The following is a 24855-nucleotide window of genomic DNA, read 5'->3' on the forward strand; positions in this document are numbered from 1 at the left end:
CAGAAGTCATTCTACCTAGCGACATACACCGACTCATTCATGAACAGAGGCAAACCAAGTTACTTCGTGAATGGTCGTACTTCAGCAACACAGATCTTCTTCTACTTCTAAAAGAAGCCACTGAAGAAAACATCAAAAACATTTACAAATTTCTGAAGGACACCGACCTACTCCGTCGTATCTGATTCAACATATTGTACATCACCAGACAGCCGAAAGCCTCTGCTGCTAGCGCTGCGTTTGCTTAGTTTACTTTTAATTTTATTATCATGTAAGCTTAAAAAAAAAAAATAAATAAAAATAAAAACAAAATAAAAAAAAAAAAAAAAATTAAAAAAAAAATAAAAAAAATAAATAAAAAATAAAATAAAACGTTTAAATTAATAATTCATAAAAGATAGCTTTAAGTTTCAAATATACAAGAAATTTTAAAAACAAACCCCCTTAGAAACTAGTTTCTTTTGAAATTTTAAGAAAGAAATGACTATTTTGCGCGCAAATATTAATAGTTATGCATTTTCTGTTTCATAGTGTTTTTCCCCCGAAAAAAACCATCACATATTAAGACAACATTACGAAAATTTTGCCTTTGCCAACACTTCCACAAATGATATTTTTAATATCATAAAATAGAACGATTTTCTTGCATTTTTTTTAACAATTAAATTGTCGGACAGCGGAAATGAATTTGGGAGGGTAAATTATATTGCAGAAAAATTTTTACTCATGTTTGTGGCATAGCATTTAAGAAGAAAACGCATAGGACTCATTTTGCCAGCCATATTTAAATGTTTTCATTCAAATGTTAAATTATTTTATAAAACAGATTGTAAAACATTTATTCAACTTTTCCAGTTTTGGACAATAGTAATACTTTGGCAAAATTGCGTAAACATTTTTGAATTTTAAACAACTTCTCGCGGTCGGCAAAATGTTCAAGCGCGAGCACTTTAGAGTTCAAAATGTTATCCATAATAACATTAGCCACGGAGGAGCTTTATAAAACACAAAATGTGTATGAACTAAGGTAGGTTACGTTCAAGCTTCAATAATTACAAATTGTGTCGCGTTTTGTAAGATGTATCTTGTTTTAAGCAAAAACTACAGCCACATTGGCAACTTCACACTTGGATAATCTGTAGCGCATCAAGAGCAAAACAAGCGCGAGACAAAAACATTCACTGCGCTTCTGGAATGGAGCACGAAAAATGGTTTGTATTATTGGTTGTTGTTAGCCAGATGTCGATGGACTTAAAAGATTAGTTTTGTTTGAATAAGAAATCGATTATTTGGGCAGAGGACTGGGTTGAAAAATGCAAACTAAATTAAAATGTAAAACATGTTTAAACATGACCAATATGCATATATGATATATCTCTCATCAACTATTCCATACTTTTTTCCAACTCTTTCAAATATCAGCAGATTATTACTTCAGCATTAGCACAAGAGTATGAAGCAAGTAACAAGATCGCGATAATTATTGCGTGGCTCGAACACATCCATATCCTTACCCTCTCCATCAAGTGCTTTGACGAAAAGATTTAAAATAAAGTCGACTTTTAGAAAAGCGGAGAGTGTACTGTTTAAAATGTATATATGAATATATTTCGTGGTCCATCTTTCCAATGGCACACACGTGCAAACAAGGGTAATGGAAAACATTGGTTAAATAATTTTTTACTTAAAATAATTTTCAATTACAGCAAGACAATGTATCGCAAGGTCCGGAATTTGTTGACTCATGATCGAAAAATTATGGGCTCAAAAATTAACCGTAAGCTCTGCGTTCGGAACCTTAAGAGTTTTCGTCGGTCACATATATATAGCCTTGTTGCTGTAAAATACTTAAACGCTTCTCAACTGCATCGCGATCTAGAAAGAGCAAAATAAATATATATAGCCTTCTTAATTGAAAATTGTTTCACAGCTATACATTTATTCAGTAACATCTTGTCCTGTGGATGGTTGCATTTCTGTACCAACGAGTGCAGCAGGATGTGTGCCGTATTGTAGCGTTCAAAGCAATTTTTTGTGTTACTTAGCAACTCATCCAAAGCGGCCGCTTGACACTATCGGATAATAAAACAAAATGAACGGAATTAATTTCTCCAAAAATAAAAAAACTTATACAATGTCTACAAATACAATGGTCTACAATTTCTTCGTAATTTTTTGTTTAATTGTAGAACCTTTCACATTCATGTAGAGCCTTAAACCCAGTCTTGTGCATACTCACCATATCTAAAGCATAATCGTAAAGGATCTTGTCAGCTGTAATGTTGAATGCATTAGCTTTTTGCAGCAAGCCAGAACCATTTAACTTCTTTGACTCGGATAGAATTGAACGATATTTGGAGTTCATTGTCAGCAGAGCTACATAAAAAGAAATAAAAAATTCCATCAAATATACTGTGCGCCTAATGGAAGCATGACTGCCATAACTTGGAAACTATTTGAGCAATTCGATTCTGACAAACTGCATTGCATGGGCTTATAATATTTATAACACGCAATATGTTCAGTAAAATATATAGTCACCACCATTAGCTTTAATGACTGCACATCTTTGAGTCATACTTTGTGTTAATTTCTTTACGCTGTGGAATTAGTCGGCTTCGCAGCCGATTGCAGTGATGCTTTTTGGTAAATTTTATTCACCAAAACTGCATTCAAATTGGCGGCCAAACCTTTTTTCGGTTGTTTAACATTTCGTTGAAATTGTCAATTATCAGCAGAACACCCGTACCGACGTATATGACTATTCCCCCAAAATGAAGTTTCACCCGTGAATATTACGTTCGCTGAATTTCGTTCTAAACTTGCCTTAGCCCATGCAAATATTTCTTCGATGTAATCGCCAAGATATTTGACACGGCCTCTTTGAAGTGCCGGGCATTCACAGAGGAGGTGTTATATCGACTCAATATCTTCTTCATCTCGTCAGGGGAGGTCGCCAAGATTTGTAACTTCGGTATACCATTGCATCCATTTATTTATGAATGTCTTCGACTTCTTTAAATATTTTGCTGCAGACAAACGTGACATTATTGGTTTGGACCTATTGGGTGTGTACATAGGAACACTGCTTGAAGTCGTTTTTCATGCGCGGAACTAATTTTCTAAAAACAACGTACACTTTCTAAATTTCTCACAAAACTAACAAATTGCTCTACGCTTATTGCGAAAATGATACCGCCCATTTAACAGCGTTTAAAGTTTTTTATAACGGAACTCTAAGTTTGAATTTTGCCGGACACGCTTCCTTTAGAAAGACTGTGCTTGTTTTTTTACATATTGCATTAATTTTTCATTTGGATTAGCATCTTCTTTAGGTATTTATACCACTCAATCTTCACGTAGTTTACTTACCGTTTTTAACATTTGATGACGGCTTAAGATTTCCACATCGCAACTGTTGGGATGCCAAGTTCAAGCCACTCGAGAGAAGCTGCAGAGCACGTACCAATAGCACCAATCGCTCAGCTCGTTTGCAATGCTCCGGTGCATGTGGCGGTATGGTCTGGGGGTCATTAAAAGTGGCACCTACAGCCATTAATGCCGAAAGTGGTGCACAACGTGAGTCTGCAACCTCTTGTATGCAGTCGGTAAGTGCCAAAACAAAGTTCAACTTCGAAAGTGTCTCATTATGCTCGCGGTCCATAAGCGTCTCTTCCGACAATTCAGGTGCATGGAACGTGTGAAGTTGATGTCCTTCCGCGCCGGTGACGCGACTGCTAGCTGTATCCAACAGGCTTTGCAAACCCCCCGTGGCACCTAACTCCGGTAACGTAAACGCACGCGGACCCAATACGTGATGATTATTATTTTCGGATCCACCAGACCCGGAACCCAGCGAACCCACAGAACCGGGACCAACAATCAATGTAGGACTACCCAGTGTAGGTAATTTAGCTAATGCAGACGGAAGAACCGGTGAACTATGACCTGACCGCCGCAGAGGAGATTGCGTCTGTGTACCGGGGCTTACCTGCCAAGTACATGGCGCACTTGGTGGTGGCGTCTCCGATAATGAGCTACCGGAGGCAGATCGCCGACGTCCAGGCGGTGTACCAATGGCAAACTGGACCGCTGGCGGTGAAATGGAATTAATATCGCTGCTAACGCTAGTCTTGCGATGTTCCGCGCGTTGCTTGACACTAATCGGCTGTGAACGTGGAAATTGTTGTCCAATCATGCCGACAGCCGCTTGTTTTGGCGACGATGCCAGTGCAATATCATTCGAATTATTAGAACGCGAGCGTTGAGCTCTGTCACTATCGGCACTGTTACCTACAGCATTGCCTGTGTTTGATGAAAATCGGCGAGCTGGTGCAGGAACTGGCTTAGGTTCCGATATGGGTAGACTGCTTGGGCGTGGTGGACTTGATTGATTTGTTGTTTGAGCTACTTGACATGCGGTTGAGTGCCTGGTTTGAGGAAGAGAGTAACGTTTAGGCTTATTTAATTTACCATGTGTACGTTTTTCGTACTTCTTCTCATATTCAATGACATTTTTATCTTCTGGGAGATTCTTAGGCACCAGAACAAAGTCATCTGAGTCCTCTGGTGAGCCAGATGAAACACTATTATTCTCGCTATCACAAAGCACACCTACATTCGTAATAGTCGCGCAGATGGCTGGATTTTCCACAACTGAAACTGAAAATATACATGAGAATCCATTTGCGAAGCTGAACAACTTTCTTGGCTAAAGAATATAATTACCAGCGTTCTCGTCTTGTTGAGCTGCAGTAGCCTCAACCTCGACCTCGCTACCTTGCTGCAATTGTTGAAGTTGCTGATGGGTAGTTTTCGTTTTTGCTTGCGGAGTGGTATCCAAACACAACTGCGGAGGAACATCAGCTAAAAACACATTCAAAACATTATTGAAATTATTACTCAAATGATTTCTTTTTTTTTATATAATAACACAGGCGCATACATATACATTATGCATATATATGTATGTATATAAGCATTACGAAACTTTTTATAATAGTCTCGAGCTCGTATGTTTTTTTTTTAACTTACTGGGCGAAACAGAGGTGATGATTTTTTTACCCTGTAAGAAACGATGACTGAAAAAGTTCTCAAATGAAATTCTGTCCTTGGCATTGCGCCGTAGCAAGCCCAACAGTAAGTCGCGTAAATCGGGCGAGACCCCACTGGATATTCTGTGAGACAACAGAGTAAAATGTATAAATGGCGGAACGAATGAATGAAAGATTATGAATCAGTAAAAATGATATTACGAATGTTTTGGGCAAAAAACTCATTTGAAATAAAAACTACAAGTGGAAACAGTAAGTACGCAGTTATGTATATCAGTGCATGTACAAGTGCTTACTTTGGTGCCAAGTTAGCATTTTTTTCATAGTAACCCTTCAACTCATTCGGAGTTTGTGCAGAAAATGGGGCCTTGCCAGTGAGGCACTGATAAACAATAGTGCCCAAAGACCAGAGATCAGCTTTAGCATCGTATTGCAAGGACATTATAACTTCAGGTGCCTAGAAATAAAGAAACATATTTAAAACTACTATTTTTAAACAAAAAATTGTCTTTTACCATGTACATTGGTGAGCCGCAGAGCGTGGCCGCCATAACGCCATCATTTAGGAAACGTGCAAACCCAAAATCCGCTGCAGAGACAAATATAAAGATTTTAGCAGTTGCATTTTGTGATAATTCAAGTGCCAAACTATACCTATTTTCAAAGTGATTTTCGATGGAGCAGGCAATGATTTGCCATAATTGTGCGATAGCAAAATATTCTGTGGTTTGAGATCACGGTGCACAATTCCTTTAGTATAAAGTGCTTTCATTGCGCCAGCTTTAAAAGAACGAGAAAAACGTTATATTTTTTATTTCATGTTACTTGTGTATGAAATTACCCAATTGTATGAGAAAGAGTCTGACAGTGTCCTCACTCAAAGTGCCCTTTACAGTAAGATAGTCTGCCAAGTCCCCGCCATTGCAGTACTGTAATTATAGAGAGGCATATTTTAACATTGTGAAATAACATAAGAGTTGGTGAATAAATTTACGAGTATTTTGAAATGTCTCAACTAAAAATAAACTCATCGCACAATCCACAAATAGCCCAAATCACCACTTGTCAACATTAAAGTATTAAATGGGCAAACGTTTCGCGAATACTTATGTGCATACATGTGCATTAGGGCGAGTCGATTTAAAAATCGCTCATTGCTCTGTGAAAATCGTATTCTAGGGATCAAAATAAGAAACTTTGCCGAAGGAACCATACCTCTAAAACGAATTCTGATGTCCCCCAATTTGGGTCGAACGAAAAATCCCACTTTGACCCATTTAGAGTGCTCCAATCGAGTCCAAATGTATGACCGACCCCCACTAACTTTGGACGGCCGCTCCACCCATGCCAGTGGCACACCCCCTGAAACTCCCCTGGGGGGTTCCCCATACAATAATTTCAAAATATCACCATTTTTGGCCTTTACATGAGAAAAGAAACTAAAAAGTTCGACCCAAATTGGGGGACATCAGAATTCGTTTTAGAGGTATGGTTCCTTCGGCAAAGTTTCTTATTTTGATCCCTAGAATATGATTTTCACAGAGCAATGGGCGATTTTTTTGCCTCCCCACAAAAGACACTAAAAGTTCGACCCAAATTGGGGGACATCAGAATTCGTTTTAGAGGTATGGTTCCTTCGGCAAAGTTTCTTATTTTGATCCCTAGAATATGATTTTCACAGAGCAATGGGCGATTTTTTTGCCTCCCCACAAATCGACCCGGCCTAATGTGCATACATACAAATATTAATAAGTTGACGACTTCATCTCATGCACTTGAATTGCACACTGCTTTATTAGAAAATTTGTATCAATAAGTAAAAAACCATAACAAAGAATTCCCCAGAATAACGTTGGAGGTGAGAAATTTGCAATTAGATATGCAAGAAATCTGCGCCAATGCGAAAAAATTAAAGTCAATCAGCACCGATTGTTGCAACGAAGTCAAAGAATTAAGTGCCGTCGCCTTCCGCTTATATGATTGTGGGCGGCTACTTGGTACAATGAACGTTGGCCTGCTCTACGGACATGCAAGCATGAACATACAATCGTAATACAGCATCCGCTGACCTTGGCGCCAATACGAATAATTGTAAACACTAAGTCAGTTGGGGCACAAATATGCAATCTGTACAAGTCAAATCAAGAGAAAAAGATGAGCCAAGTGACAATTCATTTTAGTTTTAATGTAACTCCGAACTAGAATTGTGTAAACTTTTATATTAAAGAATCTACCGCATTAAGAGAAACAAATAATTCAAGCGATTTTAATATTACGAGGTTTGCTATTTATATGTCGAACTTTGGGAGCTTCCGTTTACGTTTCCATTGGAAAGTTTCTTATATTTTACCATGAACGCAGTTAGAATATTTTGATGTGTGAGCGCTATTAGTGTTGTTTACAGCGGGTTAAAAAATTCATCTCGGCAAAATAGGGAATGATACCGGGAACCATTTTCGAACTATTTATTATCTTTTACAATTCTCGACGTTGTTTAGCTAGACAAGAATGCATCGATGAATTGAAATCAGTATACGGCGACAAACAAGCAAGCAAGATCGTCATGTCACATAAAGTGAGATGATCATCTTGTGATAAAAAGGTGTGTTCGCGTTGGAAACCACACAATTGAAAAAACGCCATGAAACGTGACTGGACAGAGTCGTGGTTCAAAGGAATGTAAAAGTGTATTGATTATTATGAAGAATATTTTGAAAAATAATAAAACCATTTTCAACCACCAATGACATTTTTCCATTATTGGGCCAAATATATGTATAACAACCCTCGTACATTTTGTCACTTGTTTTTTTTTTTTTTAATTTCTTTGCAGCAAATATTTAAAGATTTGTACAGGTATACATTGCATATTTTCCATATTCTACAATAGGGCAACCAACAAATGGGCATCAATTGAGTAAATAGAAACTTTCGTAACTTAGCCTTTTCACTCTTAAAAAAAACAATTGAAGAGAAAAATATTCGAAAAATGTATGTTAAATGTGCACTGGTAACCTGCATTTTAATAAGACGAGCTGAAGATACTATCAATAAACGCTTATCTCTCCTTAACTAAACAGAAAATTGTTAAACAAAATTTAAAACAATGCATGAAAGGTTAAGATAGCAATTGAAAGTGTGCATGTGTAGGTAAGTTCGCGTACATATGCAACGCGAGCATTAAGGTTTGATTTAAAAACCCGGAAGTGATATATACAGGGCCAACTTGCGCAGAGCAGAAAAAATTGTATTATAAAATAGCAATAGTATACAGTTTTGGAAACTGCTTTGTGCTATTAACAACTACAATAATAACTAATAATTAAAATACCTGAAAGACCTTACAAACATCTCCAATTAACGCAACTACTTGTAAATAAATTCTAAAAATTGTGCATAATATGGCGTGTGCCTAAGTATTTTATGGGCAAACGAAAAGCTTGGCAACACTGAAGCGCTGTTTCTCTCACTAAGCAAGTGCTCTTTCTCTCTCTTTTTGTTTTCCCAGTCAAAAATTCTCCAACTATTATTTTCTCAACACAAAAAGCTTGTATAACAAAATCAGTGATTGCTCTGCGCTCAAATTGAACAGTTTAGTGTGGTAGGGTTTGCTGACATGGTTGGTTTGGGAAACGAAAGACGATAGACATTTGTCGAAATGACATTCAACCGCTCTGCTATCGACGAAGCAATCACTTAGTTAATGAATCTACTCAGCAATCGAAACTTCACAGTAAAATAATGAAACGATGTATATAACCTACAAACCTACTGAGTCACCTTTGCTTTGACGTAAATACTCGTAGAAGCTGTTTAATAAATCGGTGCACAAATAAGAAAATTGAAATAAGCTAAAGTAAAATATTAATGTGGAAAAGTGCAACTGAGTAAAAAAGCACCGGGAACTATTAATATATATACATGCTTCGTATTGTGCCTAACAACTACACGAAGAATCGGTAAAAACAGAAGCAAAGCCTTAATCGAATCACTTGAATCGTTCAAAGGTTAACATTTTGTGATCGACAGCGTAATGGCGATAATGAAGGCAACCAACCTATACAAACAGTGTACGATTGGTACGTGCACATGCATATGTACATATTTTGTTTTATAAATGTGTGTGAATCAAATATGGAGATAATAATTTAAATTGCTGAGAACACTTATTTTCTTTTTAAAAAGAAATGTACTTTCTGCCTTGCTAAAGTTGTTGACGTTTCAAGTGTCATCTACATACATACATACACAAATTGCAACTGCCGGTTTTAGCCCGCACTGTTACGCATAAGTACCGAAAAATTTTAACAATTACATTTACAGTGAACATACATATGTAAAACAATCAATGATTAATAACTACATCTGGTTTCATGTAAATAAAGTTTTACTAAAGATATACAGTTGGTTGCAAATAAATACTATTTTATAGTAAAGTTTGTAAATAATAATAATATAGGTGTTACAATACCAAAAACATTCAAATACGAAGGCCAAAGTCCAGATAAAATTTTATGAGATGGCTCAAAAAGAGTTTATTCACAAAGTGCAAAAAAGTGTGCAGCAAACGAAAGCTAAAAATTAAGATGTCAGTAACTCCAAACCTCAAATAATTCCTCACTCTTAACGCACATGATGACTAACAGAGAACAGGTTTGGCATAAAAAGAGAGCATATTCTGGTAGTAAACTAAAGAAAGAGACTAGCCATTTACTTGCGCTGATTGGGGCAGAACGGTCATCCGCTAAACTCGACATGTTGGCCAATTTAGCCTACTTCAAGTGTGGAAATCGTGCGAAACGGCTACAACGGTACCTGAGGTGTAATAAAATATTTTGAAAAAATAAACCAAAAACTAGAAATTAAAAAAACGCTTTCCAAAAAAGTAAGCTCAGACTTTGAAATTTGCGTCAAAACACACCGCAATAAAAAACTATTTAACTAAAATAACGAACAAAAACAAACATATACAACAAATGCCAAAGTGAACACATAGTACATATGTAACTATATGACTCAAAACAAAGTATTTAACCAAATAAAAAAAAAACTAATTTTAAATATCTAAGAATAAAATATTCAGAAACTGATGCCATCTAAATAGAAAATAAACAGTCGTTAAGTGCCTGAAAGTACTAATTTTAAAGTCAAAAATTTTGTTGTTATTTCCGAACAAAATGCACATTTATTACAACTTTGGTCTACTCCTGATAATCTTTCTCAGCGTAAGGTAAACTTGAAATGTTTTACTAATATCTTAATTTTTTTACTGAAAACCCAACAACGTGAATGATGCGACACCTTACTTTTAACGGTTATGGAATTGTTCCCTTTTATTACGTAATTTTTTTTTAAAGAGCATTAATGCATGTCTCAATTGATTATATTTTTCCCTTTAAATGTCTACTTATAAAATGTCATTATTCTTTCTCATTCTATTTTATATCAAATCACTCCAATTCAACCAGAATTTATAAGTTTCAAAGTGCAAAGTACTCTTAGAATTCGATTAAATCCGGAATGCCTAACAAACTCAGCGTCTGACACACAAATGCATATCTCACAATTTTAAATTTAAAGTGAAATGTAATCACTTGTGCTTTTATCCAACCCATTAAGAAACTTTATGGTGGCATTTAAAATGCTGTTGTCACACGAATGAAACGAAATGGACTTTAAACAGCTAGCGAAAAAATATTGTAGTTTTACTATATATGTATGGAGGGCGCAATTAATCATAGACATGTAGTTAGGTAATTAGTTGATAACTGAGCATTCGGAAGAATTCAAAGAAATTTGATATTTATGATTTTTGAACGACTTATAATCAGAGCTGTGCAAGTTTCAAAATTTCACAAAAATGTGAGCTTTACAAAATTATTCGTAAAGTTATGAATAAAAATTAAGGAAATTTGAAATTGACTGCCGAAATACAACGTCAATAAGGCCAGCCATCCTGTGCGCACCAGCACACTTACAAATACAATGTTCGTTACAAATAAAAGTAAAATGTGTGCAATTTGGAACTTTTAAGGGTCTTGTTTGTTTTAGAACTCATATCAAGCAATGTTTATTATGTAATGTTTATTAGCTAAGTCCAGAATATTCTGGTATTACCAAAATCATTTTTATATTATCCCAATAGCCCTTGTAATCACTCCACGAGCATATACATGACCAATGAGCTGGCATAATCACTTGACGGCGCCAGAATACAATGTGGGCCCATACACCCTTTAAAGGTGCACACTTCAGCTTTACTTGTTTTGTAAAAAAATAACTATTTCATTGGGTCAAAACTATACCAGCATCTTAAAAACCTATGCATATCTTATAAACAAATACTTTCTATATGATTCCAGTCTCTGAGCAGGCTAGCCATTCCAGAACCCTGCTGTCATGGTGCGCATATGTCTGAAAAATCCAGCATCGAACTATCTATCAGAACCCACGTAGAACCTACTTTTTATGTGTTAATAGAGTTGTTTGATTCTTTCATTAGTTACCATTTTGGTGCCATTAGAACCTTTACTCTCTCGAAAAAGTTTTGTAACAACTTGATCAACATTAACATATATTAATTTATTACAGATGTCAAGCGATGACATTCCACCTTCATTACAAGCAAACAAGTCAAAACTTTAACGCCTAGTCTTTTGTCTTCTTCATGACTTTTCCTTTTACAATGTTTAATTGAAAGAACATATATCGCTAAATATTATTTGAAGAAGTAACTGTAGTAACAGTTTCAAAAGCATTTTTGTTTTGGTATGTATGTATATACTCGTACATACTCGTATGTTATGCTCTCTTAAAAAGAGATTTCAACTTTTATAAGTAGGAATGGTGCTCACACTCACCAACGTAAACATACGCCCGTATCAACTGACACGATGAAACTAAAGCTACGGTGACACGCTCATGCATTTACTGTCCAGCATCTTATATGTGTGCGTGTAAAAAAATACTAATTTTTATTAAAATAACTTAAAAGCAATGTTGACTAATGTTAATTATAGATAAAGAACTATTCGCATTTAGAGTTTTTTGACTTTGGGATATTGTACATTGAAAAATAGTAACCGATAACGAGGATGTGTGTAAAAGTGTGTATGCAAAAATATCAACGGCAACATTGTGTCGATGCAACCAAACACAAACACACACAAGCCGATGTATTATGAACGATAACGAAAGGACGCACTTGTTTTCTACGTGATAAGTTTTGCTCAATTTTGTGTATCCTACGGGCAACGGAAAGGGACTACCATACTTTGGTGAGTGTGAGCACCAGAAGACTGGGTGACCAAAGTCAACGGTAGTGGTAATATATAATATGTAGTGTGTAGTGGTAATATATAATATGTGAGCTGGGTAGTATGAATACACAAGAAAAACCTAATGATAATACCAAACGCTTAGTGGTTGTCTGTGCTGTGAATTTAGTAGCATACAATTACGTTCGTTTTCGTTCGTCATATAAGAGTTAATGTTCTAAAAAAAATCAAGTGATGACGTGAGTGCATGTACGTATTAAAGAAGCACGTGAAGTGCAAGAAAACGTGAAAGGTGTGAGCAGTGAAGAATTAGATCAAATATATATGTACAAACATACCAAAACTTGATAATAAAATACTAAGGCGTGAAACCATCTAATTTCAATAACCATAATTTTAATTTAATAAAAGGTTTACACGAAAGGCATATCTTTCCTTAACAATAGAGCGATAAGAAAAATTGAAGCTTCGCAAAGGATAGGGTGTCTTGTGTGAAAACAATCCCAATCCCACAAAAGATAGCAAGTAATAAATAACGAAATTTTATGCTTTCCTGCACGAAACATACATTTGTTTAACATATTTATAACCCCCTAACATACATACATACATATGTACATACATTCTGTCAAAAAAGTACCGGAAACTGTTCAGTAAAACGAAAAATAATTGTTTAATCATCAAAATTTATTTTGTCGCCTTCAAAATAGGCTCCAATCGAAGTAATACACATATGCCAACGATTAGTCCAGTCATGAAAGCACCTTTTAATCGCGTTTGAAGATATCTTCTTCAACTACTTCAGCGAATTATCCTTAATGGCCTCCATCGACTCAAAGCGGCGTCGCGGAGTGGCAATTTAAGTTTTGTGAAAAGGAAAAAGTCACACGGGGCTAAATCCAATTAATATGGTGATTGATTGATGATATTTGTCGAGTTTTTTGTCAAAAAAGTGTTCACAATATGAGCCTTGTGAGACGGTGCGTTGTCATGGAGCAAGATCCATGAGTTTTCTTTCCACAAATTGGGACGTTTCCTACGCACATTATCTCTCAAACGACGCATAACTTCCAAATAATATTCTTTATTTAACGTAGAATCATTTGGAACGAATTTCGACACGTCTCATGCCCAATTGATGGTGTAAAATGTTACGAATTGATTCTGCAAAAACTTTATACCACTCGTAGACCCATGCTTTTGATAAAACAATCTCGCTATAGGCTTTGTGCAACATTTTCAACGATTTAGCACACGAAATCCCGTTCAAAACACAAAATTTAAGACAAATCCTTTGTTCGATATTTTTATCCATAGGTAAAATCGCAGAGCACACCTGCGTTTGACTGATATAATTAAATGCCAGAAACAAGCTAATTGACAGGTCAGGCTCGAACTCTGCGACACTATAGAGGACAGTTGGGCCAACACTCCAGCAAAAAAAATTTAGACATATGTGTAACACGCGCTTTTTAAATGAACTATTTCCGATATTTTTTGACAGAATGTACATATGTACGCAATAATATATGCATGTACAGTTGTATTTGTAGTAAAAGTATTCAATTCTGAATAATCTTGCGAAATAAATAAGTTGCCGTAGTCCGCTAAATGCAAGGTAGAAATCTTTTTTGAAAATTCTCCTCGCATTTTCATGGCAAAGGCATATGAAGTAAAGGCTCAGTTCGTATATCCTAAAAGCACTATATCAGCTTGTTGTATTAGCTTTCTACTATCTTGTCTTATTAATTTATTTTTTTATCTAATTAGTGCACACCATACGCGTGCTGCTCCTACATCCGCGAATCACAACTCGTCATATGACGATAATTATTCCGATGACTACGATGATTACTATGATGAGAGTGAGACAAATCGAAGTGACGATAAAATAAGTATCGATGCCAGACCGATGACTACTTCTACAGTTGCTAGCATAACTCCAACTACAAATAATGCGAAACCTCTCTTTAGTACATCACCAATCAATTATCCCCGTAGCAATCATGTGCTGGAGCCCAGTTGTCCTAAAGCCTGTCTTTGTTTGGAAGACTACAAGCACATACTATGCAACAGTGCCGAACTGACCCAAGTTCCAAAGGATCTGCCGCACACGACGCTAATTCTCGATTTAAGCGAAAATCATATAGCGGAATTGCGTACTGAAGACTTTTCAAATATCACTAAAGTTCGTGAAATCAATTTAAGTGGCAATCGGCTAAAAACGGTTAATAACGAGGTAACATTCATTCAGTTATAATAATTCGTTTGGTCACTGTAAAAGTCAAAAATATTGCAGGCCTTTGCGGAATTAAAATATTTACAGCGGCTTCGAATAACTGACAATAAATTGGCACATGTTGAGCCCGACGCTTTTTCCGGCACTGATCTAAGGGAACTGGATTTAAGTAACAATTCTATAGTACTTAGAAGTGATGGACCATTCCTCATACAGCCGGCCTTATTGAAATTTGACTGTCGTAATTGTAGTTGGACTCAATTATATGACGACACATTCAAGGAGCTAGTCAGTTTAAATTCTCTGAAGCTGGACCTCAATGATTTTGATATGGTGTGTATATATATATGCGGTCAGTTTTATTTACCTATCAAATTTATCAATTTGTCTTTCTTTTTTTTCTACAACCAACAAAAGTATCCTGAATATTTAAAATACTTGAATTTAACGGTTCAAGTAAATGTATTGGTATGCCCAGTCATATCTAAATTACAGTGAACTTAAAATTGTTGACAACTCAAATGACAACACTATATTAAAAGCTTACGCTACCCCAAAGCTCCCATAATATATTTACTGACGTTTTCCATTCCATTGTCTTTCTGACAGCAAATCAATGTAAAAGCTTTTATGCCGCTGCGAAACATTATTAAATTGCGACTACCGGAATTGGGACCAGAAAAAGTGGCCGAACTGTGTAATTTACTGAAAACTATTGACAACATAAGCTTTAAACACTTCGAAATCAGCTGCTTCGAGTTAGTACTGGGTACATCTTATAATGATAGTATTACACTGGTGACGGATCCACCCTACATACCACCGGAGATAGCGATAGTACCAACTAATGTGCCAGAGGCTGAACCGACTAAAGCTACCCCGAAAAGAGGAGGAACAATAAACAAGGAAATTGGTGTTCAAAATAAACAGGCCCAGGCGGGTGCAACCAAATCCCCCACACTTACAGCAGTAGTAAAACAACAGGAGAGTAAAAAAGAAGGTAAATAAATGAACTCGACCAAATAGTATATGACTCCATTAATTATATTTAACATCAGAAGCTAAGATGCCTCACCTGAGTGCCTTTTCAAACTTGACAGCGCCTACAGCCACCACGAGAATCGAAGATCCCCTTATTACGCCAAAGCCCTCAATTTTAACTGCTAGTGTTTTAAGCGGCACAGATGGTGCGGCATTCAACAGTGCTGAGAATACCACAGTCAAATCAGCAGTTGAGACTGATAGTAGCCATCAAGTACATATATCGCAAGATATGGTTAATCTATTGCTTATATGTAAGTAAACGTTTATTTCATTGGCATGTTTATTTTATTCAATATTCTTCCTTTTAGGTATCATAATCATTGCGATTGTCGGCATCATAATTGGCGTAATTTGTCGCAAAGATGTGGGTGGCATCAAGACAAAATGTTGTCGCACAAGGAAACCTGAACTAAAGGATCAAGTACGCCCTGCCGAAGAGATACCATTGAATAAGTTAACTTAAATATTTTTTGAAATCGACATAGTAAAATAAAAAGCTTGGTTCCATTTATATGGAGAAACATTTTAAGCAATTGCCTGGAAACTTGCCTACAAATGGGAACTAGGCATTTAATTTTAAAGGCCTAGAAGGAACAAATATTTATAATACTAATCATTTAAGATGATATATGTATTCTAGTTTAACGAGAACTTTTTGTATAGGCACGAATGGATTAAGTAGAAAGTAAATAGTTTTATAACCGTTACACACTTAAAATATTCCTAATGCAGACATTTGAAAGGGGGGGAAATATCATGACGGTACTGCACATGTATACCAGCATTCGGCATTCCCACATATTTCTACGAAAAATTGTTGGTATAACATTTCCTCCAATGATTTAAATTGTTTACGGATATACTACGTATATATGTATGCAAACATACTTTTTTGATCGATCCCTAGTCGCGTGTAGCACACCTTAGATTTACTTATGGCAGTTTCACAGCAATAGTTCATAATTATATTTGTTGAATTAATGTTTACGTGTACATTTTCATAGAAGTTCACACATGAAAATCTAAATATGTGTATATTAATATTGTAGACAAAATATTAATTGTGTGAAAATAAAGGAACAAAAATCATTGAATTATTGTTTTTGAAATCATCAGATTTACGTAAGATTTAACTGACTACAGTTAGCTGAGGAACTACGAAAGAGAGTATAAAGAAGTTAAAACACAGATACTTTTTAACTATAATACCTCAATAAGGTGTATTAAAAGCTTTCTTTACTGGTAAAAATTGGAAGATTTCAGCTAAGAGCTAAGAGTGAGTGTCATCATAACTTCATCTGCCGTTCGGAGGCGGCATAAAACTTTCGGTCCCTCTGTGGAAAAACATCGAGATGTGCACCACGAATAGGAGCAGGAGCTCGGCCAAACACCCAAAATGGGTGAAAGTGCCAATTATACAAATACAATTAAAATAAAGTTATAAAAGAATTTAATACCGCTTTAATATAGCTTTAGGAAAGAAAGATATAGTGCTGAGGCTGTTCTGGAAGACAAATCAAGCAACGAATGAGGCTGCTTATATTTAATATGCCAATCCGTCGTCATTTATGTGAATCATGAAGTGTCACATTTTCTCCCTACATCTTTAGAATACAATTTTAACAAACGCTCGTTACGAAACTTACCTCCATAACCAAATTGACGCAGTCTTGTGATTCTTTACAGTCCAACAATGCAACGACATTCTCATGATGCAACTCTGTCAATTCTTTCAGAATTTTTATTTCTTTTCCAAGCAAATTTTGGGTTTTGATCAACCCCTTTTTGGTGATGCATTTTATAGCAACAGGAAAATGTTTCTGCAAAATGAAGCGAAAAGGAAAAATTTTATTAACCTTTACAAAATTATAAAAATATACAAAATAAAGGCATCTTAAATATGATATGCACGTAATAGGACATTCGCCAAAATATATCTTTACGCTGCCATAAATAATCAAATTGTTAAAAAGTTATCGTCTAAGAGCTGTCGCCATTCGGCAGGTGGTGGCAATGTTCCAAGAGCCGTCCTGTCAAAAAAGCTTTTAAAAATATCTTCTGCCCTTCTGCATTTGTACGGCAATATCTTACGCACTTAAGGAGTTAGACCACCATAGCCTAATGAATAATTTTGAGAAGTAAATTATGTTTTAGATTTTGAAGCCAATTTAAAAACCAGCCCTAAGCATTTTGGCATTTCATTAATTCAAAAAAAATAGTTCTCTAGTATCCCATTTATTTTCCTAGATTCGTTATCTGCTAATACTAGTACACCTCCTGTATTTCGGAATACTAGTACAATCTTCTTAAGATGTGCTCAATAGCATTCCCCGACTTAAATCGTTCTTACTGACGTTAATGGTTTGCCTGCAGATTCTCAATTGATGAACTGATTCAGTCTGCGAAAGACTGTTGCTGATTGTTCTTATTAAGAGTATTTTCTTTAATATTCGCATCAGATCCCTAGAATACAGAGTAGCTCTTAGTACGGCTTCTTAGGTCACGTGTAAACTCGAAAAATTTCCTATTACCAGAGCCTTAATTGAGTTCAATAGAATCTCACAATATGTCGACATTGATTTTTCGGTTTTAAAAAGTATCTTTAGGAGATCTTTAAAACTCTATTATAAGTAGTTTAGTACTCTTTTATTCCTACTTACGTCTAAAATATCTACGTCAAACCTATAAGAATTTGTTATATTAATAATTGACTAAGTAAGTAAATAAATAACTATTAAATATCGAGGAAGGCGCCTCGTGCCTCACTGTCAACTCTTTTAGAGATAGGAAGTTCTCTATATATTTAACAGTCGTGTGCTCCGACTTTTCAATAAGCGTATTGGGCGTGTGATAAACGCCCTTAAGGAATCTTACGTGCAGGTCGATCAGCCTTTAAAGGGCCTTCAAAAAGAAAGATTAAATGCCGATTGATCTAAAATCCTTGGGAGATGTCCACATGTGAGCCCTTACATACCTTGGGTATGAAGGCAACTCTCACAGCTCTCCACAACTGAAATATGCAACTCCTGCCTATGTCGCTCGCATAAAAAGGGGCCAATAAGCGACAAGACAACTCCGAAAATTTCTGCAGCTGAGTTTAACGCCCAAGCCAGGCATTGAGTGCTTATACACCTATGTTTGGTGTGCTTCCCCGACGGACGCCAATACTTGAGTGCCTCCTCGCTGCTCATCATCCAAAACCCGATTCATCAGTCATGCCCATAGGCATGGAATTCATCGAGAATGCGACTGAACTCTAGGAGTAGATCCGGAAGATTTATGCAATATACAGCACAGTCCGCACTCCTCAGGTTCCTCTAGGAGGATATTGTTAGACCGGGTTTGTTTAATAAAGCCTTTATTGTACAATGCATAATTTTTTTTGAGAAAATTTCTTTTCTTAGACAGCCATCTGAATTTGTAATTTTTAATTAACTATTAAACCTGTGAATTGTTGCCTAGAAAGTTTTTTGAAGTTGTATCGTGCATGAGGCCTTGATGTTTCAACTTTTGGTTTCGGGCATGAAAGTTAAAAAATGTATTACTCTTTAAAAACGCCCAAATAATTCGTAGTCGCAAGAGATTTAAAACTATTTAATTTTTTCACTCAAATCATGTACGGCATCAATGGTCACATTTGTTTGGCCGCCGTAGCCGAATGGTGAGTGCGTGACTACCATTCGGAATTCACAGAGAGAACGTAGGTTCGAATCTCGATGAAACACCAAAATTAAGAAAAACGTTTTTCTAATAGCGGTCGCCGCTCGGCAGGCAATGGCAAACCTCCGAGTGTATTTCTGCCATGAAAAAGCTCCTCACAAAAATATCTGCCCTTCGGAGTCGGCTTGAAACTGTAGGTCCCTCCATTTGTGGAAGAACATCAAGACGCACGCCACAAATAGGAGGAGCTCGGACAAACCCCCAAAAAGGGTGTACGCGCCAATTATATGTATATATTATATTACATATACTCGTATACATATGGATGTGTAATGTAGAATTCAGAGCGTTATCTGCGTAAATTTTTTGTTTAGGGTAATAGAGCAGCGGAATTAAACGCGTGTTCGTGTATTCAATAATGCATTGTATTTCGTTTGTTTTCCCTTTTTTATATTCTCACTGTGATATATTTCTAATTTACCTCTTATTTCATTTTCGGTCCCTATTTCTATTTCACTACCTTAGTTGCTTGTATATATTTGCTTTTTTGTTTGGTCAATTGCGTTTTAATTGATTATGATATAGCTCCTTTGCAGATTTATATTTAAGCTCGCCATGACACACCAGTATGGAAATATTTAACTCATATTTTATTATATATAGGTACATATATTTTCATATATGTTACTTATATTTAAGTTATATTTACATATTTTTATACTATAACTACATACATACGTACATAGGTACGTAATTGTATGCACATGTTTGTACGAATAAGCAAACAAATGTGCGTTGTATATAGTAATATTTGATATGCCGTAAAACCTTCGAACCAAGGAGTTACTTGAAAAAAACAAAAAGTTACTTACTTTACGATGACGCCCTTTATAGACCACGGCAAAAGCACCATGGCCTAGCATGTCCTTTGAGCTGTACTCATAGTCCCCGACGATATTCATTGCAAACCAAATTTATTATCAATGGAAAACAAAACGTATGCAATAGTCGAAGTTTTTCAGCTGTTACAGAATGAGATTAGAGTTCAGTTTATTGAGCACTTATTTCACTTGTCAAACGTAAATATGCACCAAATTGAAAAATATTAAATCACATACACAGTCAATGTATATATTTATATGTATATTATTTAAAATTTGATATTCACTAATTTATTCCCAATTTGTTAATGATATATAAATTGAATTTAACCAATGGTGACTGGATTTAGCGTATTTTACGGAATTTCAAATTGTACAATTCAAGAGACGTATATTCTTCGGAGATACCACAGTTACTTAAAAGTAGTTTTACTTTTTATTAGTTAAACCATTGTCCACAACTTATGAAAGAAATTTAATTCTTCAAGTATTGTACCACAATGCTTCTCGTAATATAAACAAAATGACTTCCGAATTTCAGCTGTCAAACTTGAAGAAAAGCAAAAGAGAAACAAGACAAACCCAGTAACAAAAAAAATGTATATCATTTAAACATACATAACCACAATTACGAAGCCGTACAATAAGGCGAACTTTTTCTTTAAAAACAGAAAAAGAAATTATAAATTAATTTATAATGTTGATAGGAATTTCAAATAAATAAGTGGGAAAAGTTGTCGGTTTGACTTTTCGTTATTGCCACGAAATAATATATATATGATTAAAACATAATGTCTAAGTGCATGGACCTAATATATTGTAGCGAATGGTGAAGTTCGCAAATCGACTGGCAACAATAGCGAACGAGATGCCAAAACATGAATTAGTATTGATGGCGATAGCAGATATCGAGACAGAGCACTCTTTCTGGGGCTGGAATTTTGATGCTCACGCTCACCAACTTAAACGTACGTCCGTATCAGCTGGCACGATGAAATATATATATATAATATATTATGAAAGGCGCAAATTATTTTCAATGCGATTTTATTTAATAAATTGCTATTAATTCGTTTAACTACAGCAACAAAAAGTAATAAGCAATAATATAATATTTTGAGTGGATGTGAGCATAAAATAGTATTGATTAGCTGGCTGCTTTAAGGCAGAATAAAAGTGATTTCAAACCGATTTTTTTAATAAGTTAGAATACATTTGTTTAAATTAAGATTTGGATTTTCACTGCAAATGTGTGATAAATTTTTTGGATCAGGTCATCCGTTTGGTCACGGTACCCCGAAATCATTAGGTAATTAACTATTCTCAATTTTGCTACTTTCGTTGCAAGTATACATTTTAGTTTTTAATAAATTAATTTAACTTGTATTAATATTATTTGGAAATTTTTTATATTTTGTACATATTGGAAATAAAAATATTCACCTCTATAATACTCTAATTGGGCACCGGTATTACTAAATATTTACATCTTGGCAACTTTGAAAAACGTGTTTTGATTTTTATTTTTTTAAGAAAAAATATGTTTTTCTGTTTATCGTATTATTTGACTATATGTGCAATGTATGTTTTTCCACCCCCATTAGTTGGTTTAGGTATATTATACCTGGTGCACTGTACCAAGTTTAAGTTTTTCCCATTTGTTATTTAAGAAGTCTTAGAGCAGAGAGAGATAGGTGATTAGAAAGTTTAACCTTTAACCACAAACCATAGTACTAAAATTCTGCGGTATTATGTTCTTGTTTCCTTTCTACCTGTTTGCTTTTCGAAGCATAGATAGCCATAATTTAATATATTAACGACGACGCAAAAAATTATTGCGTCATTTTGACCAGTCTTTAGAGCTGTAACAATATCAGGCAGCGATAATACGTGATAAGTTTATGAAGATTTTGCAGGTGTTTTCTTCAATTGCAATGCTTCAAACACGGTTGGTGTTGGCATTCCATTGCTATTCCGATAAACTTGCTTATAATTTCTAAGTGCGTGCATCAAATTTGAAAATTATAACATCAAATATAGTCACTATACCAGCCTTTTGATTTATAGTACTTCTTATTAATTACCATTAAGAATTAATAGCAATATTTAACTGTAAAATGCTTGATTTCTGCATAAGCTTTAAAAAAACCATATTACAGATGCTTATTTTACTTATTCTATTATTTCAAATGATCTAAATGTTTGTAATACCGTGCAAAATAAATATGCGCGACGATCTGTCAAAGGAACGATAGTGAGTAAAGAATAAAGCGAATCCGAAAAAACCGAGTCAACCAATAATTAGATTTGATAGAACTTTTGTAGTTTAAAAGTGTTAAATTAACCTTTGGCCTTCGTTAAATCAGTATTTTCTAAAATAGTGAAAATTTGGAATTCAAAATCGCGCGATGAATCGATAAATCATTATCTTCAAAAATAGTGAAAAGCGAATAATATTTTGTGTTAAAAGTGATAAAATAATAATTTCATAAAAAGTGAGAATTGGGTTTTTTCTTTGGAAATGCTCATATATATATGTTAAAAAAAAACATAATTTTTATAAAAAGTGAAAATCGCGGGATTTTCTGGTCCAAATTTTCGCCTGAGGCGCTATTTTGTTTGGAAATGTACATACATATATACATATTACAAAAAAAAAATATTTTTATTAAAACTTAAATTAAATTATATTTTTACAAATACTGAAAATTTTGAATAAAAATCGGGCGGTGCTACAAAGAACAAAAAATGTTCTAACACAAAATTTTTATAAAAATAATAAAGGGTCACTTATAAATTTTACAATAATACAACATTTTCATAAATAGTATGAATTATAAAACCTAAGTTAAATGCTTGCTGGGTTAACAATTGCCTTATACATTTCTTTTCAACGATATTTCAGTACAAGATGCAAGTACGGTAGTAAAAAACCTAATTTTTAAGCTTTTCCTGGGGGTTCTATAGGGATCCTAGGAGGTTGGGACTTTCATCGTTATAATGGTGCGGCCTTGATCTTTCTATTGGGCATGGTGGGCGATGCCACGGCCTCTCCTCCTCCGCCACCCCATCTAAATATATCGTGGTAGTAATGGAAAGTTTAGCCACGGTTGCATTGGAAAATCAATTTGTCATTTTCTTAGTACACTTTTCTTTTCCTTAAGATAATTATTTAACTTTTGAGTTCACCAATCAGATTCGACGATGCACTTAATAACAAAAAATATGCACTCAATTTTGATTTTAATATTTGCATTTTAATTACTTTAACACAGTGTAACCGGGTGGAGAAAATTTAAAGACTTTTACGGCTTTACGGCTTTCTTGAACACTTTATCTCGTGACTGCGTTGTTAAATGTTCGCACTACCTCGTTCTCATAATTACGGAAAAACTATAAAGTATTCTCTAAAGGTATAACTTTACTTATTGAAATCAAAATTTCACAAAATCTAAATTAAAAAAACTTGATTTTTACTTTCTTACGAAGAAATTAAAGCGAACGAGCAATAACAACATACGTCCGAAGCGACATTCGACATTCTAGAGACGGCAAACTACCGATGGCACTATCGATGTATAGAATTTTTTTTTTTTTTTTTATGCCAAAGATGATATAATAGAATATCAGGTTGCACCTTCCGAATTCGCTGTGCTGTCAGAGCCCATCAATAAACAAACAAAAGGAAGGGAATTACTTGCTTGCACAATTTTACACGCAGCACTTCGTTTTCAGTAGTTTATTTAGTTTAAATCTCACAATATTAGCAATCACTGAGTTTTCTCAAACATGTAATTCCTGTTTCTTTGGTTTGTTTTGTTCGTTTGTTGTGTATGGGTAAAAGATCTAACGTCAGTCCTCACAAGTTCTTGAGTGCATCGCACGAATACCGCAATTTATAGATATCGTAACTTCTTTCTTGTCATCTGGCAATAATTTTTTGTTTTAGTTCTTCATTCGTTTGGTATTGTTGCCAGACGTTTCGCGAATATAATCTAATCATGTCTAATGAGTAACAACCTTACCTCTTACGTGATTTTTTTGTTTTGGTTTTCTTTTTTGCCTCTCAATTAATTTAAAAGAAAACATGAAATCTAAATATTTGAACAATACTTCGTTAATATGGAACATTTTTTTCTAAATAATTCCTGTTTTCAAAGTTCTGGCATTCCAGGAATATTCATAACTAGGCATCTCGACCCAAAATATTGTACAACTTTCAATGGTCAATTAAATTGATATTCAAGACATCAAATGGAATGAATTTGGCATTCATTTTATGATATATTTTAAGTCATATATTGCCAATATCTGTGATACCAATGGGCTGCCAAACATGCAAAATCACATGATATTTTTGAAGTGAAACTTCTTTAGGCGCGTCGGGGGCCCCAGATTGAAAATAGGCGAGTGAAACGGTAAGTTCGGAGCGTTACCGAAATCAGTCAAATGGGCGGGGCCAAGGAGCAGCTGCTCCTTCCCACTCTCGCCTATTCGCTCTCTCTGTCGCTCTCTCGCATCGCAAGCGCTGAACGATAATATGAACTGAAATGTATATAGCACACAAGTAAGCATTGAAGTAGACTGGCGACATGCCGGCAAGCGACAATCGACAATCGACAACCGACAACGGGTATTATAGATAGCCATAGCCCGTGCAAATGAGTGCTGTGTGTGTGAGTATCAGATAAAGCGCCGAT

General features: G+C 35.1%; 2 protein-coding genes across 8 annotated transcripts; one reads left to right on the forward strand and one right to left on the reverse strand.

The window, feature by feature from the left end:
- Window positions 1–1580: 1580 nt before the first annotated feature.
- Window positions 1581–23715, reverse strand: LOC128861234 (serine/threonine-protein kinase unc-51). 7 transcript variants are annotated; one of them, XM_054099204.1, is made up of 14 exons: window positions 23421–23715; window positions 20147–20704; window positions 17261–17434; window positions 5896–5983; window positions 5709–5834; window positions 5570–5643; window positions 5351–5511; window positions 5035–5177; window positions 4729–4866; window positions 4494–4662; window positions 3373–4430; window positions 2240–2376; window positions 1937–2072; window positions 1581–1875 (listed from the first exon to the last, which is right to left on the reverse strand). In XM_054099204.1, exons 2-14 carry the CDS (start codon window positions 20234–20236, stop codon window positions 1799–1801), a joined length of 2571 nt encoding a protein of 856 aa, XP_053955179.1. In that variant the 5' UTR covers window positions 20237–20704; window positions 23421–23715; the 3' UTR covers window positions 1581–1798. The 7 variants fall into 7 exon arrangements, with proteins under 7 accessions (XP_053955179.1, XP_053955183.1, XP_053955184.1 ...); XM_054099208.1 differs by having other exon boundaries at window positions 20147–20296; window positions 23421–23709; XM_054099209.1 differs by having other exon boundaries at window positions 20147–20343; window positions 23421–23709.
- Window positions 8614–16708, forward strand: LOC128861236 (vasorin). Its single transcript, XM_054099212.1, has 6 exons — window positions 8614–10284; window positions 14102–14570; window positions 14631–14903; window positions 15180–15570; window positions 15629–15865; window positions 15923–16708. Exons 1-6 carry the CDS (start codon window positions 10232–10234, stop codon window positions 16075–16077), a joined length of 1578 nt encoding a protein of 525 aa, XP_053955187.1. The 5' UTR covers window positions 8614–10231; the 3' UTR covers window positions 16078–16708.
- Window positions 23716–24855: the final 1140 nt, after the last annotated feature.

Source organism: Anastrepha ludens, chromosome 4 (genome assembly GCF_028408465.1).
Source record: "Anastrepha ludens isolate Willacy chromosome 4, idAnaLude1.1, whole genome shotgun sequence".
NCBI lineage: Eukaryota > Metazoa > Arthropoda > Insecta > Diptera > Tephritidae > Anastrepha > Anastrepha ludens.

Excerpts from the sequence above, each read along its gene's own strand:
- LOC128861236 (XM_054099212.1), top strand. The coding sequence starts at position 10,232 with ATGCACATTTATTACAACTTTGGTCTACTCCTGATAATCTTTCTCAGC. Across the intron at positions 14,571-14,630 it reads TAAAAACGGTTAATAACGAG|GCCTTTGCGGAATTAAAATA; the intron begins GTAACATTCATT and ends AAAATATTGCAG. Across the intron at positions 14,904-15,179 it reads ACCTCAATGATTTTGATATG|CAAATCAATGTAAAAGCTTT; the intron begins GTGTGTATATAT and ends TCTTTCTGACAG.
- LOC128861234 (XM_054099204.1), bottom strand. The coding sequence starts at position 20,236 with ATGAATATCGTCGGGGACTATGAGTACAGCTCAAAGGACATGCTAGGC. Across the intron at positions 5,835-5,895 it reads ACTCTTTCTCATACAATTGG|CTGGCGCAATGAAAGCACTT; the intron begins GTAATTTCATAC and ends GTTCTTTTAAAG. Across the intron at positions 2,377-3,372 it reads GTCATCAAATGTTAAAAACG|CTCTGCTGACAATGAACTCC; the intron begins GTAAGTAAACTA and ends CTTTTTATGTAG.